This window comes from Myotis yumanensis, unplaced genomic scaffold, assembly GCF_028538775.1.
Source record: "Myotis yumanensis isolate MYYU_CA2020_CCGP unplaced genomic scaffold, mMyoYum1.0.hap1 SCAF_1, whole genome shotgun sequence".
NCBI lineage: Eukaryota > Metazoa > Chordata > Mammalia > Chiroptera > Vespertilionidae > Myotis > Myotis yumanensis.
The window spans coordinates 201,827,441-201,849,153 of NW_027223752.1; the positions used below are offsets into that span (position 1 = coordinate 201,827,441).

Here is a 21,713-nt window from a genome sequence, read left to right on the forward strand (position 1 = left end):
CAATAAAAATATATATTTAAAAAAGAAGAAGAAGAATGACGCCCTGCCCTGGTGCCAGCCAATCAATCAGTGGAGACCTAGGCCCTGAAAGGACACACCTAGAAAGCTACTGAATATTCTATTGAGATCTTCCTCTGGGACCTCCCCTAAAATCTCCACCCTAAAAACCCTTAGGGTGGAGGGCCCAGTGTGCTCTCCCTCCCAGGAGCATGCCCATTCCTTTCACTTACCCTTCCCCCTCCGTGCCCCAGGCACATTACCATTACCTTCCTCACTCCCAAGCTCCAAGGGCCCTTCCTTTAACTCTATAACTTGTTTCCTATACCCATTTATTCTAGGAATTACTTTTTCTTCCTCTATGATTTACCAAATAAATGTTCTCTTACAGTTTGGGTCTTGGCTCTGAATTCTTTCATAGCCATGATGATACAACTGGGTACATTATTTTATTTATTTATTTATTTTATTATTTTAGTTGTTATTTATTTTATTTTATTTTCTTGTTTAAGGTATTACAAATAGTAGTACATATGTCTCCTTTTATTTTCCCCATTGACCTCCCCCCCTACCCCCGTGTCTGTTGGTTGTGCTTATATGCATGTATACAAGTTCTTCAGTTGCTCTCTTACCCCCGACAACCCTCCCCTACCTTCCCGCTGTAGTTTGACAGTCTGTTCAATGCTTCTTTGCCTCTATCTATTTTTGTTCAACAGTTTATAATGTTCTTTATATTCCACAAATGAGTGAGACATCTGGTATTTATCTTTCACTGACTGGCTTATTTCACTTAGCATAATACTCTCCAGTTCCATCCATGCTGTTGTAAATGGTAAGAATTCCTTCTTTTTTATAGCAGCGTAGTATTCCATTGTGTAAATGTACCACAATTTTCTAATCCATTCATCTGCTGATGGGCATTTAGGCTGTTTCCAAATCGTAGCTACTGTAAATTGTGCTGCTATGAATATAGGGGTTCATCTTAACAGAAACATACATTCTAGTGACTAGTGAAAGAAACAGTCTGGCTGAAAAATCACTGTCTCAATATTTTGCATCCACATTTGGTCTGTGATCCTGTATACCACTTTAACTATTAGTACTTTTTCAATCATCTTACTCTGTTTTATGTTTTAAAAGAAAATATATCACAATGACAAATTAAAAAAAAAACAGAATGTGAAAATGTGCCATTATAGAAAACTAGAGGCCCAATGCATGAAATTTATGAGGGGGAGGGGATCCCTCAGCTCAGCCTGCACCCTCTCGTAATCCCGGACCCCTCGGGGGATGTCCAACTGCCGGTTTAGGCCCGATTGGGCAGTCGGACATCCCTCTTGCAATCCAAGACCCCTCGCTCCTAACTTCCTGCCTGCTTGCTTCTTACCACTTGGCTTGCTGCTCCTTAGCGCTGCTGCAGAGGCAGGAGAGGCTCCTGCCACCGCCTCTGCACTTGCCAGCTGTGAGTCCGGCTTCTGGTTGAGCGATGCTCCCCCTGTGGGAGTGCACTGACCACCAGGGGACAGCTCCTGCATTGAGTGTCTGCCCCCTGGTGGTCAGTGTGCATCATAACAACCAGTCATTCTGCCGTTTAGTCGTTCCACTGTTCAGTTGATTTGCATATTAGGGTTTTATTATTCTATATAATAAAGAGGTAATATGCAAATTGAAAAAACTAGAGTCTTATGAACAGTTAATTTAGGTTAATTCTGCTGTTGTGTGTACAATTACTTAAGAAATGTTGGTTTCATAAAAAGTTCTGATTATCAAGCTTTCCCAAAGTCTGAATGTGCATTTTTTGTAGAATATAAGGAAATCTGAGACCAAGCCACATATATAGAATGAAGGAGCTGCTGGTTTGTTTTGTTTTTATTATAAAGAAAAATTATTTTTCCTCTAGGTATTGTTTTAGCCTTTCTCAATCTTAGATGAAAATTGATTCTCCTAAACCTGATATAAACCTAATTATGTTGTGAAAAGTAAAACAATTATTTGATCTTAAGGTACAATGCACAACAATTCCAGTGTGCTGTGACAGTCATCCTTCTAACTTGTTTTTCCAATGTCATCTCCTACTGTATGAAGTACATTGAATACAGTGATACATAAAACACCTGGTTTCTAGAAAGGTTATATGAGGATTTGGATGCATTTTAAAGAAAAAGCCTAAAAAAAAGAGATCACCCCTTTTATATTTGAGAAAACTTAGAACTACAAACTAAATAGCATGATACAATGAGATTTTTAACAACACTTGCAGAATTCTCAGATTTGTGAATCAATAACTAGAATTTATCTTCCAAATAAAATGATTGTTAAATGTTGAAATTAAGTTAATCAGCATAGGACTAACTATTACCTAAAAAAGATCTTAACTTGTTTGAAGCAAACGTAATGATGTCATAACAACACACAGAGCTTCAAAAAGTGCTGTCTGGATTATATTACACCTCAAATACACCTGGATCATTTATGATAAAAGCTATGGCATATTTCCAGTGATATTTACCCACAGACCAGGGAAATGGAAGAAGACTGGAGAAAATGAGATAACAGACAGATAATATTCATTTTCATTATTAAACACTAGAAGCCGGTTCACGACATTTGTGCACTTGGGGGAGGGGGGGGTCCCCTCAGCCTGGCCTGTGCCCTTCCGCAATCCGGGAACTCTCAGAGGATGTCCAACTGAGTGGGCCTAAGCTGTCAGTCGGACATCCGTAGCGCTGCGCCGGAGACAGGTCGCTGTGCTTGCCAGCCGTGAGCCTGGTTTGTGGCTGAACAGCGCTCCCCCTGTGGGAGCGCACTGACCACCAGGGGGCAGCTCCTGTGTTGAGCATCTTCCCCCTGGTGGTCAGTGTGCGTCATAACGACCAGTCGTTCCGCTGTTCCGTCTTTTTGCATATTATCCTTTTATTATATAGGATTATTTTATCTATCCTATATAATAAAACCCTAGTATGCAAATCGACCCAACAGCGGAACGACGAGCGGAATGACTGGTCACTATGATGCACACTGACCACCAGGGGGCAGACGCTCAATGCAGGTGCTGCCCCCTAGTGGTCAGTGCTCTCTCACAGGGGGAGTGCCACTCAGCCAATAGCCAGGCTCTCAGGTGGCGAGCACAACAGTGGTGGCGGGAGCCTCTCCTGCATCTGCTGCAGGCAGGTGGTAAGGACCGAGGGGTCCTGGGCTGTGAGAGTCCCAAACTGTGAGAGGGATTTCTAAATATGAGAGGGATGTCTTAGGCCTGGGATCAGGCCTAAGCTGGTAGGCGGACATCCCCCAAGGGGTCCTGGACTGAGAGAGGGTGCAGGCCAGGCTGAGGGATCCCTTCAGTGCACAAAGCCTATAGTATATAAAATAATTTGAAATCTGTGAAATTTTCATTTGAATTTAGAGTTTTGGTGATGAGAGGTAAAGTATTATATAATCAACTGAATGGAAATGTAAGCTATATTTTTAAAACTCTGCATGGATTATACAGACTATATTGAACTTCCTTTTAAAAATGGAAATTAATATTTCAAAATTTTATATTACTACCTAATATTTTGAAAAAAAACCAAGACAGTATTAAAATATTTTTGTCAAAATTAATCTAGAAAACTTTGAAGTGGATGAATATTTTTATTAAATACAACTTAGAACTAGATGTATTTTTCTCATAAACGTTCACACTCTTATTAGGATACTAGTAGCCCTGCGCATGAATCCCCGTGTGCCAGTAGCTCGCTGCCGCCCTCCTGCAGCTCCCCCTGCCTCTCCTCATAGCTTGCTGCCCTGCCCCCTCCTGTAGCTAGCTCTCTGCTGCCTGCTTGTAGCTCACTGCTCCACCTTCCTGCTGATCTGGTCTTGACTCGGTCAGTCATTACGCTTCATGGCGTAACGACCATTTGCATATTATATCTTTATTATATAGGATTACTCTGACTGCAGTATAAAGATGATACATTGTGAAAAGCAGGCTATATATTAAAATATTATAATAAGTACTTATATATAATGTACAACAATTATAATCATATTCACATAAAGTAGAAATATTAAAATATTCTTGGGAGATTGTTGCAGTTTTCAAGATCATATCAATTTGCTTTTCTGCCTTTATATTTAAAACCCTACCCCCCTTAACTTTGTAAGGGACTAATGTAATACTAGTCAAGCTGAATGTAATTCTGACTTAACTATTTCTACCAATATTTAGACACAGTCCTCAAAATAAAACTTAGCTTCCAGAGGAACAGAACAAGTTATTATGGACACTGGTAAGCTGAAACATTTCCTATTCATTCCTGAAGGTATTCAGAAGCTATCTTAGAACTCTTTTCATCCTGTAGGTATCCAAGTTCATCGAGGACACTTCTTTTTCTTTTTTTTTTCTTCATAACTAACTACAGAACTTGCTATTTATTAATCAAGTGAGTATTTCACGCCTGGAGCCAATTTTTCATAATACCATAAATTTGGCTTTAATAAAAAAAAAGATTCATGTCATGCATATTCTTAATGATGCCATATGGTAAGCAGAGCCAGTCAAATTTTAATGGGATTTTGATAAGGAGTTGAACAAATTTCATGATGCAAAGCACAAAGAGCAAAGGCAGCAAGCACTATATTTCCACATAGAGTGGTTAAAAATAATGAAACCATCCTATCCAGGCACTAGATTGCATGCTGTATGCTTTACACATATGATCATATTTAATTATTGCAAAACTCTAATTAAGTAGATACAATTATTCCCAATTCAGAAGAGATACTGAGACTGCGAGCCATGATGTAACTTGCAAGGTCATATAATCATTACAAAACTGAACAGAAATTCAAACCCAAGTGTGTCTGACACTAAAGTTATTCCTCCTCTCTAATGTCTTCCAATAGCAAATAAGAGCCCAGGGAAGAAAGAAGGAAAGTGAAAGGTGTTTCTTTCAATCATGTGACAATGTGTTTGCTGACCCATCACTCAGGTAAAACCTAAGTTAGGAGGGGAGACCAGAAATCAAAGGAAAACATGACCAGGCCAAAATCAGAGGTCTGGATACAGAAGTCAGTCCACGGGAAAAAGCAAAGGGAGAGGTACAGAGGAGGCAAGTCTAGTAGATTCCTTGTCCCTCCATATAGGCACCAATTTTCTTTCTTAGCTCTAAAAACCTTTATTATTATTTTTTATTCTTCAAAAACACTTGTGATATTATTAGATATATTTTCCAAGAGTAGATGTAGTTGATAACTACAGAAATGTCAATTTTTATTTTGAAGGTAAATTTCAAGAATGCCCTAACTGCTCCTCAAGAATTAAAGTTTATATATCGTAACACTTCAGTGATACTATCAGTTCATTTTGATAACAAGTCAGTCGTTGTTTTATTCATATTTACATATAGATTTTTCAAAATTAAGTTAGATTTTTGCTGTGATTACTCTAAGCTCCAATTTCAACTAGTCAGAAATTCAACCAAAAATTCAAATGATTGGAATTATTTTATTCTTCCAAATATAATTACCTAGTTTGATAAAAAAAAGAGACAAAGGACAAATAAACAAACATCAAGTAGAAATGTAGTGTTTAATTTTAATTACTTTTTTAGTGAAATTAGGAAATTGGCATACCTCATTTCCTTTTTAATCACATTACCTAACTCACCCTATTTGTTTATTAATTTTTTCCAGAGTATAGTTTTAGTATAGTAATGAGCATGCCAAATAAATGTTCTATACTTAACATCAAAATGCGTTTATTATGATGACAGTGAAGTAAATTTAGAATTAAAAAGTAATTAAATTAGTTTTTAAAATAATAATTAAATTAAGGTAAATTGAAGTCAGGCAGGCACAGTGTTTGGGAAGAGAACATTTGGAGAAACACATCAGGGATAAATCCTGAAGCCAAAGAGAACACATCTAGAATGGCCAGAGGGGCACGCGGCTTAAAAAGCAGCTGAAGAAAGAAAGGGGCAACCAGATAGGGAACGCTTAGTGGGCCATGGTAGAGGGTCTGGACTTTCATGTAAGAATAACAGGAAGCCATTAAAGAGTTTTGCCCAAGAAAGTTGCATGGTCAGATTTAAACTTTTCAAGAAATCACTCTAGCTGATCAAGGCAGGGGCAAGAAACAATATGGGGAAAAGTTAGGCGACTAGAGCAGTGGCTCTGTAGAAGTTGATGGTGGCCTAAAAGGAAATGTTGGCAGTGAATTAGGTAAAGGAGATAATATCTAGGTGTGAAATAACATGTATAATAAAAGCAATAAAGAGTTGATAAATGAAGGAACTGTTTTAGAAAGATAACAACTTTGACAAGGCCTAATAGGTATTCTTTGCTCTTAATAAACTAAACAAAATGATCTTATTCATCACTTAATAAAATTACAAAAATCAAAAGCAAGTAAACATTATTAACTTTTATGCTATCACCCATGTACTAAAAAAATACTTTTCAGATGAATAATGTTTATTTATACCTTTAAAATAAATAGTCTCACATCAAACATACCATTTACAAATATAAATCCTTACTTTAAAAAAAAAAATCAATTTCCAGATTTTGCATTTTGCTTAATGTTCAAAATCATTATTACTTTTCTTAAACTCTTCTATCTTTTCCGTATTAATTATGCCCTGCTGATTTCTTTATAAGCAATTCTTAAATAGTTAATATATTTTAAATAAAAATGAAACATCCTTTAGCTTCTGGAAAGTTCTAAGAAATATTTTCTTATTATCTCTCTTCCATAGTCCCTTATATCCTGAAGATGACCATCTTTCCTACTTCATAGAGGAGAATAGCCAGAAATCCCTCAATTTACTGACCTTCTCTGGTCCCACCACAGGTCGACATCACACTTATTACCTATTTCATCCAGTCTCAGTGGAAAGGGTCCTCCTCCCTGGCTTCAGGTAACTCTGGCACCATGTCCTCATGAAATCTAATGCAGCGGAACTGCGGGACCACTGCTCCAGTTCTCATTCCCTACAATCCCTCAAGTCACAGCTCTAACAACAACCCGCTTTCTTATATTTCAGACCACTCAGTTCTTTGTTCTTTCCCATTAGCATATCCATGTTGATGTTTCTTCCATCTTAAAACCACCTGCCATAGCCTTTCTAACAAGCTACCCAATTTCTCTTTGCTTTATTGACTTTTTAAAAGGCATCATCAAAGGCTGATTATATTCCTCTGCTCATGTGATGTTTGGGTATGCTTCATTATGATGCCCATTTTAAATAGGACAGGAAGGCTCAGGAAGGTTAAATAAACTTTCCAAAGTATGACACAGTTTGGATAGAATTCTAATCGAGGTATTCTTATTTAAGGCTTTACTTAGCAATATAAATCTTGATGCCATCAGTGCCATTAAATGTAATTCTTCCCTTTACTTTTATTTTTTTAAAAGAGTAATATCATAAAGATTTGATCCATATTTTACCTAAAGGAACACATGTGAATAATGAGAGTACAACTGATCTATAAAAAATATGTGATTATTGTAAGTACATGACCTTGTACTGATTTTTAACCTGTTAAAAGCTATTACATAAATATCAATGCATTTTTTGTTTTTTTTATGGTAATACTTTTAAAAAATAATAAAAGATAAAGTATTACTAGTATATTGTTTTATTCTACAGAATAACAGATATAAAGATGTTGTAATTTATACTAAGGTGAGTAAAAGTATGATATGATAAGGAAAACATATTTTATTTAATTTACCCACATTCAATTTTATCAGGATGAAATAGTTCAAGGAATTAACACTACATTTTAGAAGGGTAGTCTAATTGTACATAAATCAACAACATAATGACTATTATCTCAACTAAGTAATATTAAGACTTACATAAGACTATTGCTTACAGTAGATAATTCCTAGTTTGCTCTGGTATATATTATGATTTTCTAACACTTGGAGTGGGGGAAACGAGTTAAGTCGGCTCGCGTGAATTGCGCGTACTCCGCGGGAGCCGTCTTAACTCGGTTCATATAGATTTGCGGTGGAGTGCGGGAAACGTGTAAACTCGGGCCGATTGTAACTGCGTATTACCAAATATTTGTTTGTTTGCCGTTCACAAAGATACCTACCTGCGTATGCGAACCGTTTCATACCCATTGGGGTAATAGGTATCATAAAAATCCCTGATTTTGCGCGGGAAACCTAAATAATTGCCCGCGCCATCTTATATTTTGGCGGGAAATTCACCCCACACCGGAGTGCTAATTATTTAGCTATCCTTTTCAACTAATTTAGACAGATTATTGCTTCAACAAAAGTAACCATTTAATGTCATTACACCTTTCACTAAAGTCTTTCAAGTGTTCATTTATTCTGTAAACATTCAGTGAGGTTCTATTATGGGCAAGGAACTATGGTTAGGCACTCAATGTAGGAAGATGGAGAATGGGTGACACAGTTGCTAGCTGAGGTAGTTCCAGGAGAATGTCGGTAGCACCTGAACATTACTAGTAACCTCAGGAAACCTCTGAAAGTACATTCATTTAAATATAAACATTTAACCAAGTGAACATATAGGCAAATTATATACAAACGCAATTTAATACGTCATATATATTAATGACTAAAGTACATCTAACATTCCTGTCTTATGTCATAGACTCTAAAGGAACAAGATACCTTTTTGGGTTATACAGAGGAACCACATTTCTTTTCAGAAAATGTAAATCTGCTTCTTTATATAAAGGAAGTACTACTAGTGTGGAAAGTACCAGGAATATTTTCCTATCTCTGCATGGCTAGGGTTTTCTGAACATAGAAAAGTGGAATTTGGGTTAAAAGTCAAACCTGGGAAGTTAGAAGATGACTGAGTGACTGAACAGATAGTGAGAGGCATCTGGGAGGATTTACCTCCCAGGAGGTAAAGACGTTAACATTTCAAAGGATGGGGCTGGGGGGTGTTTAAGCCCAAGGCCATAGATTTATATTCCAAAGGGTTTTACATTAGGAAGCTGAGGCTTCTCTTCCTCTCTCAGGAGAGGAGGAGAGCATGTCTAACAGCTCCTATGTAAATGCCCAGGTTGCTAACCAGGGGCTCTTCTCCCTTCTGCTACTGGCAGAGGCCACCATCTGCCTCTCTTCACGTTGCTTTGAAGGGGGCATGGAATGCTAAGAAGGGATGTGCTTATTGCTCTAAGTGAAATAATAGTCTGCCTGGATCCAGAAACTTCATAGCTGCCTTCAGAACAAAATAAATAAATGTATATATTGAAATCTTATGTTGTAAGTCAGAGCTTGGGGGGGGGGGGGGGTGGGGGGATAGTTTCTTTGAAGACAGAGCTTCATTATACTCATTTTCAGGCAGATCAAGTTACCTTAATAGTCAATAAACGATCTTATTCAGCAAAAACAACACACTGATTTTCGTCATTTTGTCGTAAGATTTCAGTGCAATTAAAAGCAAGGGGAATTTAGTGTAGCAAAGCAAGGCAGCCTAAAGAAACAAAGAGAAAAATCACTTACTTGATATTATCAAGACAGCCCGATTCAGGTTTCAGAATGGCAGTATGATGAAACATTTTATATAAAGCAATTCCAAGGAAGATTACATTAAGCTGGAATGTAAAAGGTACTGTTATGTAGCACAACTGGACTAGAAAAGAAGTACGTCTATTCAAAATAACAGATGAGTTGCTCTGGGAAATTAGCTCTCACTACACTTTTAAAGGAATTGGATTGTAGATGATTGCTTAGTATTTTAGTAAAGGCAAGAAGCCAGTTTGGGGATTGGAATACCAAGGAGGTACAAAGCACTGTTATGCCAACTACACACAAATACTAAAATCGATCTGTTTTTGAACCACCAGATAAAAAAAATTAGAAAATTCTGGTTAAATTCTGATATTAAAACCAACTAGGCTTAACGTAGTAGGAACCTTCAAAGAGGGTGTTAAATTACTGGAGCCAGAGAGAGAGCATATGATTTAAAACAACACGAAACAAAAAGCTCCAGTGTAAATTCTATATATCATATATACATAAACTGTATAGAAAACCACATGTCAAATTGTCCTTGATCACCTGATTTGCTTATATATTTCAGAACTTGGGATTGGTGGGACTAGGAAAATCCAATTCTAAGCCCCACGTCTAAGAAGTTCTTTTCTGAATAATACGGGGTTATGATCTTTTATTGAATTCAAAAAGTCTGGAAAGTAAAAGTTTAAAAAATTCATTGGGTAAGCAAAAAGCCTAGCCTCAACAGAACCCATTTGGTGGGAGAACCTGATGTGAATGGACATAAGGATCTTCATGTCTTTATTCTATTTGATCTTAGTTTTCCTATAATTTTTTTTCTGCTGAATTACCGCTGTTTGGTTTCAGAGTCTTGCCTACTCCCTACTGTGAGTACTGGATGCTATGTTTGATTTGGAGCAACTGCTTATTTCCCACTAGGGATAATATATAATATGCAATACAGGTACCATATAACCTTGATAACGTTTAAAAAATGTCTGAATTTCAAAATATACCTGGCCCAAAGGATTTCAGAAAATGAGTTGTAGACTGAGACTTTATTAAAAGTCAAAAGGCTATTTTTTTTTTCAAGAAACAGATAGCAACTTTTTATTTTAAATTGTTAAGTTTGTAAATGATTCTAACAATTATATCTAACTGAGGAGAAATAATTTCTATTTGAAATCAAGATATTATGCATCTAAAATAAAAAAGAGAAGGTATGACCGTGGAATGCTTGTTTGTGGCATTTTTATATAAAATCATTTTAAATTCTAAAGTTTCCAAGATTTATATATTTAAAAAAAACTATAAGGAATAGTAAGATATTTTGCCACTTTCTAATTTCTGGTTCCATTCATAATTCAAATTATCCAAATGAAAATGAATGAAGATGTAACGTTGGTCAAACTTAAAGTCATCACTATTCAAAATCTACAAAACCAAATGGATTATGTTAGATCAGGCTTCTCAGGAACCATAGCAGTACATAAACTTGAAAATGCATGCTTTCGCCGTGACCGGTTTGGCTCAGTGGATAGAGCGTCGGCCTATGGACTGAGGGGTCCCGGGTTCGATTCCGGTCAGGGGCATGTACCTTGGTTGTGGGCACGTCTCTGGTGGGGAGTGTGCGGGAGGCAGCTGATCGATGTTTCTCTCTCATCGATGTTTCTAACTCTCTATCTCTCACCCTTCCTCTCTGTAAAAAATCAATAAAATATATTAAAAAAAAAAAAGAAAATGCATGTTTTCTTCTCGCAATGGTTTTGATTAAGCATTTTACAAGTAGAAAAGTAGACTATAATGAGTGTCTAATTGCTTGAGTTTATGGGGTCAAATAAGTACAGGCTTTCCCCAAATTAATCTATGTAAATTAAAGATAGTCAGTATAGGGATAGTAACAATTTCATTTCTTGACCTGGAAAACACATAGTTAATTAAGAGTTCTTACCATAATTATCAAGGTTGCTGGTCCTATAAAACTCCAAATGAAGTAGGTGTCAAGTCGGAGCCAACATCTGCAATGAAACACAAGGGAGAGAAGGCATTCAAGGACTGGGTATGGGACATACATCAAGAGTGAGCGAGTGACAGAGAAGAATGTGAGCTGCACAGCATTCCACTGGGAGACAGGAAATATTACATTGCTTGTTCATTTAAATGCTGAATTACGTGCCCAATTTCTGACAGCACTATTGATGGAGTAAGATAATTACCCCTGGAGGAAGCAGAAAAAATGGCACTGGGCTTATTTGCTAAGGCCTTTTGTCTGTCATAGAAACCTTAAAAAAATGAAAAAAAAAAAGGAAAAAGAAAAAGAAAGAGCCATACACATAGTCTTTAAATCGAGTAGCCTTAAGCTATCCTTTTCTCTTCAATTATGGTGCTACATAACCTGTCTATCAGCTGTCAGGCAAAGTGACATTTTCCTGTCAAGAAGATCTCAGGAAATTCTGTACAAAGGAGAAATAAAATTGGTATCAGAAGATTGAAGTTTAATTAGGTTGGGCAGCCAACCTTTGAGAGTTCTTGAATCTTCAAAAGTGCATTGTTACTGCTAGTGCTTCTGGGGTTGCAAATGATCCTTAGCATCCCATGAAGTTGATTCATGACCCAAAAGTAAATTATTAATCACTTAATTTCAGCTACATTTAATACTCCCCCAATTCGTAAAGCCTCTGGGAAATTACATTTTCATTCGCCAGGATGACAGGAAGACAAAATGGAAGTGACTAGCTATGAGAAAGATTAATGTAAATTTTGAACAAATTACATTTGATGTTAAAAATCATATCGTGAATTATTTGCCATTTTTCTATATTTGAGCCATGATTTAAAAATAAAATAGCTCCAGTTGAAACTATTAAAGAGTGATTTGCTAAGTGGTCTAAAACTGCAAGTCTGAAGTATGTAAATATAGTGTGGGTTTGGTTTTTTTTTTTTTTAAATAAAAATGTTATTTAAATCTCAGGAATAATGGAATACTAAGAAAAGCTATGAAGAAAGGAATTTGTAAATGTCCATCAATAGAGGAGTAGGTAAATAAAATATTTTTAATTCATATGATGCAATGTTACAAAACAGTTAAAAGGGAAGACATAGCTCTTTATATCAATAGGATAGGTCACGATAATAATTTTTTTAAATTTAAGTTCTTTATTGTTTAATGTATTACATAAGTCTCCTTTGTCCCCCATTGACCTCTCCCCGGCTGCCCCCAACCCCCAGCACAAGCCCTCATTCCCATCCCCCATCTGTGTCCATTGGTTATGCTCATATGCATGCATTCAAGTCCTTAAATTGAATTGAAAAAGTAACATGAATAATTTATACCACATAGCTTTGAAATGTATATATACATGCCTAAAGTAATACATTTTTGACAGATACATATATGTATGTAATATTCTTTTAATTGAAGGGAGAAAAAATAACCAAACTCATTTAGTAGCTGCCTCTCACATGAGAGTAGAGAGGATTAGATAGAAGTGGACCAAAGGGACTTTAGCCATATGTTTTATTTTAATAATTCCTGAAAGCAATGTGCCAAAATTCTAATAGTTTTAACATCTGAGTGACAGAGGCCCAGACAGTGTGGCTAAGTGGTTGAGTGTCAACCTAGGAACCCAGGAGGTCACGGTTTGATTCCTGGTCAGGGCACATGCCCGGGTTGCGGGCTCGATCCCCAGTGGGGGGTGTGCAGGAAGCATTCAATCAATGATTCTCTCTCATCACTGATGTTTCTCTCTCTCTCTCCCTCTCCTTTCCTCTCTGAAATCAATAAAAATATATTTTAAGAACATTTTTTTCTGGACTTTTAAATTTATAAAAGATTCAAAGCTACATTTTTAAGCAAAAAAAAAATATAATACCCATATTCCCTGAAAAAATCAATTTCAAAATAATAAAATATAGCCACCTTCTATTAAGTTAAATATATGTAATCTAATTTTAATAGAAGTATAATATTTATACTCCAATAAGAAACTGACTACAAGTTCATGTTTTTACACAGACAGATCATTTCTCTATTTAAAATAGACATAATAATCCTATTTGAAAAAACACTATTAGGGAAACAATCAATACTTAAACTATCAGCCATTATTTTCTTTGAGTAATTGGTAATCTTTTGTTGTGCTGTTGCTCAACAAATTGGGCCACAGAAAATAAGAGTGTGGTGCTGCCAATGAGCAGAAACAAACCAGAGAATGTAAGGCTGAAATATGAACACTGTCTTCATTCTGATAGAAGCTGGTTTGTTACCACCCTAATAAAGGTGTGTACAGGCAGCGGGGAGGCAGGAGGGGGAATATTTATGGGTCCCTAAGTTCTCAACAAAGACCGTTTTTTTTTTCACCTCAAGATAAGAACAATAGAGGACAAGGCATAAGGCATGGACCTTTTCCCAGATTAGAAAACCCACACATATACACACCAGGAATGTTGCTGAAATTATAACATGGTACAATGCTAATGTTACATTTAAGAATGAATGTCAATTGTACCTGGTACAGACCCTGTCTTTTGTAGGTAGAACAAGTTTTTGACACCTAATCTGAGAACTAAAACACATTTTCAGCCAATTCTTTCTAAAGGAAAATGTTTCAAGAACTTCTGAAAAAGTTATTCTGAAGTTTAACAACTTTTTAGGAAAAAAAATTAAGTTACATTATTACAGAGTATCTTGGCCTAAGTAGGGAATTTCAAATTATAAATAATCTCACTAAATGTTTTCTTAATATGAAATATTGTAAATTTTAATCAACTAATTAAATGTTATCATTATAATGCTTTACTTTTTTTAAAAAAACAGTCTCAGCTTAGCAAATGCTTTATCTGGAAATTTATATGCTTTTGGCATAGTGATCTCTAAATGTGGAAGTGAAATCACTTTAGAAGTTGTTATTTTTATCCTTTAAGAATATTCTTCAACATCTATTTGCTACGATAGGTTTAAATTCCCTTTGGAATCGAGCAGTGGACGAGGCAATATGAAACACTTTGAATGCATTGAGTAAATCGTCCTTCCCTGAGCGCTGCCTGGGCTTCACTATCTTCTGAAAGGCAGTGTGGCCAGGATCCCTTTTCTAATTTGATTGCCATATGGCCACACCTGCTGTTGTTCTTGGCCACACGCTGGCTTTCTCAAAGCTTTCTGTATTTCCTCTCTTTCCTATTAACTACCTTAACAGTTTGTATGATTCCCTATGCGAAGGAGGTGTATATTACCTGTATGTTATGTAACACTGAGGTGTATGTTACATGCCTGGGCACATATATCCCATTTCATAGAATTCTATAAGCCCAGGCCATTCAATGTCACTTGGATGCAATAAAAAAAACCACTGGTTAAGGCAAGACAAGGCCAGATTAGTAAAATGAAAACTAGAGGAATTACTTATAAGCACAATAAAGACCAGCTTGCAAATGGCCAGACAGACCTGCTGTTGAAGAATAGGATTTATCTGAATTTTGCCTTTATCCACTAAGTTGCATTTAATTTGTTAAATAATTCACTTTAATAGGCCATTCTTGTTTAATTTTTAAGATGTCTATTTCTTTTTAAAAAGAAACTCAGCCATGTGTATAATCTATAATTTATGTTTACACAGTAGTACATGTCAAGCGAGATGACTTGAAGTTGAAATAACATGTTTATTTTAAGCAATTGATAAAAGAAAATTTTTTATGATACCAGATATATTCCAGAATTCAAAGGAGCACTTGTCATATACATAAATCTTAAGTTTTCAAAAAATGTGGTCTAATACAAAGATGTCATTAAAATTATTTTTGTAGCATTTTTCAAATTACGGAAGCAGCATATATTATTATATATATATGATGAATTCTTACTGCATTAACACAAGTGTATTATTTTAGCACTCTAAAGAAATGGAGCTAATTCACAAGAATTATTATTTTTTCCAGAGTTATTCTCCTTCCAAAATAAATAAACTTCATTACAAATTAAATGGTAAAGACGTTGATATCTGGATTAATCTATAAAAATGTCAATTACTAATCCTGCAAATATCACCTTCATATTTACTCAAAATGGAGAAAAATTAAATAATGAATCAAATTAATTTCTCAAAACAAAACAAAAAGTCATATTTCTAAAGTTTATTCTCTTCTAGTAGTTAACTACATCTCACCATTTTATTATCATAAATCATTTATGATTCTGTGTTTAGAAAAATGGTTAGGTCAATTACCCCATTTACATACATATAAATGTTACCCAAAATATTTGTTTTACAATGCTTTTAGGTACTAGTTACAGAATGTCATTCCTTCTTCAAAGTTAGCGTGTTTAATATGGTACCATTAAGATGATTTGAAATACTCATCAAAGTAAACATCTGACTATGGCCAGTTTTTCTGATGTAATGTAAATTAACAATGGTATTTGTTTCATCTTCTATAGGACCCTAAATCACAGACTACACTATCCTTGGTGAGTATCAAATGTACCCAGTAACCAATTTTTGGTTAGTATTAGACAATGAATTTATAATGCTTAATTATATTAGGTTGTTTATAAGATGTGTAAAGTACATTATCTTTTTGTCTCTAGTAGATGCAGATCTCTATATTTGTACCTCATATATAGGGCAAGATTTAGAGAGAAAAAGAGGGAATCAAGCTAATTGGGGTCAGAAAGAAGGAAGAGAAGAGTAAAAGTGACAGATACATACTTGAAGCAAAATTACTTGAGTTTTGTTAATCCTCACCCAAGGATATTTTTGCATTGATTTTTTTTTTTTCTTAGGGAGAGTGGAAGAGAGAGGGAAAGACAGAGAGAAACGTTGATGTGAGAGAAACACATCAACTGGTTGCCTCCTGCATGAGCCTGGGCCTGGGAGGAGCCTGCAACTAAGGTATGTGCCCTTGAGCTGAATAGAATCTGGGAGCCCTTGGTCCATAAGCCAACGTTCTGTCCACTGAACCCAACCAGCTAGGGCTGTTAAAAGAATTTTTTAAATGTCATTTTCTTCACAGCACACGCAGGCATCACCTTGAAATACTTTGTGAACAAGTACATGAACTGGAACAAAGGCTGGCAGAGTGATGCAGGAACAGAGTGTGATCAGCAGTAGGTCAAGACCAGCATTTGTGGTCCAGCTACAGTTTTGGGTCCTAGAATTCAAAACTAGCTCCTATACATCAAATATAGATTATGTTATCTTCATGTCACAATATGTTATTTTAAAAAACACACACAAGGATTTCATTATTTCTCCAGAAAAATAATCCTACATTTTTATGGTGGACTACAAAGGTAAGAAGTTAACAGTAAATGTTGGAATTATTCCGATAGTCCCATGTGATTTAAATTAACGTTCAACTTTATGGCCAATACCTAAATGTAAATAACAAGACAGCAGTCCTGATATTCTCTGACACAGTTCTCATATGTGTAACTTCTTAATACAGAAAATTATGCCTAACCAACAATCCTTATATATGATGGTATTATGTCCATCTATATATAGGGTTCCTAGATGCTAAAATGGTGTTACAATAAGACCTCAATCTCTATTACACATAAATAAAACATGCTGTTGGCCTTTAATAAAACAACATAGAAACAGGCAGCTGCACTCCTCACATATATACTGAATTATTTTCTTGATATATGTCAATAAATAATATTTCTCCATTATCTGTACTATTTCCAACTGGGCAAGCTAGATTCGAAGATATCTGGTGATAATATATCAACAAGGTAGATGTTTCACATCAATGAAATGTTATAAGACTATTCTACATCATATAATAATATGCTTAGAGAAATATTCCAAATGAATATATACTTTTCTATGAGTGGCTTGCAGTGCTTAGAAATTGTGAAATGTATTAAATAAAGCTGTGCATACAGCTTGCAGATAAGTTCAATGTTCCTTGGCTAGGATCTTTCTTGAATACTACTATAATCTAGTATTTTAAAAAATCAATAATCACTTTTCTACCAAATTACTATGCTACTTAGATAATGAAGTGAAAATAAAGAAACATTGAGAGCTACCTTTTTTAGAGCTGTTCTTAAGTTAGTGAGCTGGGGAGACAAATCTGACTTAATAGATGATTTATAACACTTTTCAGATCATAAAATTTGATTTCAATTGTGTTTAAGAGCTCGGCTATGCTTTTAGTCCTCAAGGATGTTCTGATCCGTTATAAATGTTCATGACCTAATCGACATCTTTCAGAAACCCCTTACCAATTTTCGAGCCCATATGTTAACTCTTTGGCTATTATCCGGGCCTTAGTTCTTTCTAGCATGCCCCTTCCATGGAACTTATGTCCAGTCCTTTTCCAATCTACCCATCACATTAACCACTGCTCTTTCAGTTACATATTTAGATTACAAGGTAAGTGCTATAAACTATAAATTTGATTTATTTTTCTTTAAAAAATTAGCTATTCAAACTGTTTGCATTTTGTGGCAATATTGAGGTAACTAAATGAACTGATAGTTTTCAGGTCATACAATGAAAGTATTTAGCACTGAATTTCCAAATCTGTCCTGTTTGAATTACTGCAAAGTCAAAGCCAGCCTATGTCTTCTCACAGTATCACATTAGGTGGATTCACTAAGTAAAATAAAGATACACAAACAAATAAAATGGAATGCCAATTATTAATAGTGAGATTTAGACCTGTGATCCACATTATGGGATTTAAAAAAACTTATTTTGTAAATGTCTTATTATTGTGATTAAACGTTATTCTGAGTACATTCTCAATAATAATATCAGTACAGCTAAAAATATTTCATTAAGCAACAGCAGAAAATAATAGTAAGAATATCTTACAAGCAATGCAAATTGATGGCAAACTATGCAACTTCTCAAAATCACATTATGTATTATTTGTATGTGAATATGTGTTTTGTACATAATAATCAATTCAACAGCCTTAATAACATTTCAGAGTGAAACATATCCTAACCAATCAGCCAAATGGAATAAGATAGTTACCACTATCTGTATCAAAAAATATTAACTTAACCTACAAAAACAATTTTATCTCCTACCATTGATATGATTTTCTACTTTTTAGAAATGTAGGCTATTATCATTATTAAAGATCTCAGAGAAAAAAAACCCTCACTGTCAGTATAACAAAATACAATTATGTACATTAAGAGTAGAAAAAGGGGAGATATATCTATTATTTAGATTACTGTAATATATTGAATAGTTTTCTTCTCTATGCATTCTAAGCAGTTGAGACTGAGTAAAATATTAATAATAATGAAATTCCAAAAATAAATGAAATAGACTTTCAAGGCATAAAAATCATTAACCTTAAGAGAAATATACAGAAAATGACTGATAATATGTGTCTGAATTTTTGCTAATTCCAGCTTATTTAAGATTGTGAAGTATACACATTTGTGATAAAAATTCAATGTGGCACATAGGAACACTGGCAAAAAAACCAAAAACCTCGAGAGAGTAGAGTTACATAAAAAACAAAATCATGCGAAGATGAATAAGCAGGGAGTGAAAACTGCCATTTGAAATGAACAGAAGCTGGAACAACAAAGACAGATTTAATAATAAGGAACAAGATATATATGCAGACGGCCTTCAAGTTGTGTAAAAATTCCTTGCTTACATCTTTCTTTGGGAAGATTCTTGATTAAACTCCTGATGGAACATGATCTGCTCATTTCAGCTCCTCAGGTAAATGAAAATGACGGAATGATGTTTCTGTTTTCAATACCTGCTTCCTCAACGGGCAAAGCAGCACTGCCCAGACACTGGGCTTCATGAGTTCCCACAGGGTGGAAGTTAAACAGCGTTTCCATGTGTTCTAAAGGTTCTTCTGTGGACAGTTTATTTAAAAGGTGTAATGGACACATTAAGTGTTCTATGCCTGCATGCGATAGAATGTTAATGCAATTTTCCCTACCCTTTTCTTTCCTCTACCCTCCCTTTTAACTTTATCTGTTTTGCTTTTCTTTGGTTTGGGGAAAATCATAATTATGAACCCGAACTATTATAAAAGCTTGTTTTAAATCAGTGCCTGGGAAATAAATTAGCCTCTATTCCCACACAGTAATAATGTCAGTAAGTGAAGGCTTCCAGTTATGGTGCAGGAAATTAAAGCAGTGATGGCCAAAGCTTTAACAAAATCACAAGGGACTGCACATTATTGATTCTAAGAAAAGATAGATTCCTACTATCCAGAAAATGACATCTATCTCAAAATAAATGACTAAAACACAAAGCAAACAAGTTGAGTCAGTTCCCCAACAGGAAAATCTGAAAATATCCAAAGAGAAAAAAATCAACATAAAATATAAATAAGAGCAAATCAGTAACTACAAAAGAACAAAAGTGAATGACTTAAACACAATATTTGAAGTAGTATACGGTGACAAATAAGTATATCGTTAAATTTAATATCTTAGAGAGAAAATATGTTAATTAAAAGGTAAAATTCTATGACCTAAAGGGAGTTACTGCTAATGGGTTTATTTTAGGGGTGATGAAAATATTCTAAAATTAGGTAGCAATGTTGAATACATAATACAGCGAATGTACTAAAAACAATTGAAAAGTGAATTTTATAGTATGTAAATTATATCAACAAAGGTGATTTAAAAAAAAAAATCCTGTGATCTAAAGTTAAATTAAAAAAGAATTGCTGCCCTGGCTGGTTTGGCTCAGTGGATAGAACCTCGGCCTGCAGACTGAAGCGTTCTTGGTTTGATTCCGGTCAAGGGCACTTGCCCGGGTTGCAGGCTTGATCCCCAGTAGGAGGTGTGAGGGGGCAGCCAATCGATGATTCTCCCTCATCATTGATGTGTGTTTTTTTTCTCTCTCTCCCTCTTCCTGCCTCTCTGAAATCAATAAAAATATGTATAAAAAGAATTGCTATTACACTTAGACAAATAGCTTTCTATAGACTGTCACTGTACCCAAGAAGAAAATTCAACAGACGTGAAATGGTCTTCTTTTAATGGAATTGTTGGTGTCTCTGCACCAACATATATTCTAACTACGCTCCCAATAACTCTGTAGTCCTCTTCTCATTGTTCCCTCCTTAAGAATCCTTACTTCTGAGAAGCGACCTGCTTTATCACCAGCATATTCAGGCTGCTGATTGACGGTGAAAAGGCATAAAATTTAGCTTATTAACTTCTGAAAAATTGATGTCATCTAACTTCACCTGGTCCTTCACTACTTTTTTTTAAAATATATTTTATTGATTTTTTACAGAGAAGAAGGGAGAGAGATAGAGAGTTAGAAACATCGATGAGAGAGAAACATCGATCAGCTGCCTCCTGCACATCTCCTACTGGGGATGTGCCTGCAACCCAGGTACATGCCCTTGACCAGAATCGAACCCGGGACCTTTCAGTCCGCAGGCCGACGCTCTATCCACTGAGCCAAACCGGTTTTGGCCTGGTCCTTCACTATTGCTTAAAAATCTTTTTCTTAATGTCTAACTGGCTCCTTATCACATTTTTTGTAATGTTCATTTCAAAGCTTTCAAATCTCCTGTCAACATGACCTCACCTGATCACTCAGCAAAAATCAGCATTGCCTACTTGGTAAAAAGAAAAGTTCTTCCACTTCAAACTGACCTTATAGGGTGGGAGGCAACTGTAGGTTTACAGTTGTTCATATGAAAAATAATACAATAAAGAATAAATAATAATACAAGAATAAACTGTTTTGCTGAATCACAACTGTAAACCTACGTTTGCCCCACCCCGTGTGTGTTCTTTACTTCGCATTCACCTCAGAAGAGAGGGTTCATCTTATTTCAAAAACATCCTAGTTTAGTGGAAATAAACTTGACTTGTTTTGTCACACATCTGCCACTATCAAGCTCTATAACTATGGGCAAGGCAATGAACTTATCTGGTCCTTAATTGTCTTCATCTGTAAAATTATTATCTTAGACTTGGTGAATAGAAAAGACACTTTCAGTACTAAATCAAGCTTTTCCTCATCTTATATCCAATCTTAGACCTTTCTACCCCTCTAGAACCTTCCCTTTCACTCAGCCTATATAATATATATATATATATATATATATATATATATATATATATATATATTATAAATGAGGCATAAGATATTTTGTCTAGGAATCTCCTCTTATCAGCATGATGCTTCTCACCCTTAGACAAGGTTAGGACTTCATTTTTAAAAAGCCTTTATGACTATTATCACCTGAGTTAATATTTTCACTATTTCTCAATCAAACT

At 35.3% G+C, this 21,713-nt stretch overlaps 1 protein-coding gene across 24 annotated transcripts in view; it reads right to left on the reverse strand.

Annotated features, from left to right (window-relative positions):
- ADGRL3 (adhesion G protein-coupled receptor L3) overlaps positions 1–21,713 on the reverse strand; it is a 764,879-nt gene that overhangs the window by 60,476 nt on the left and 682,690 nt on the right. For all 24 annotated transcript variants that reach the window (XM_070395881.1, XM_070395997.1, XM_070396008.1 and 21 more), the window contains 2 exons: positions 11,424–11,490; positions 9,479–9,570 (listed from right to left, as the gene is read on the reverse strand). In XM_070395881.1, the coding sequence (XP_070251982.1) occupies positions 9,479–9,570; positions 11,424–11,490 (159 nt within the window). The remainder of the gene's footprint in view (positions 1–9,478; positions 9,571–11,423; positions 11,491–21,713) is intronic.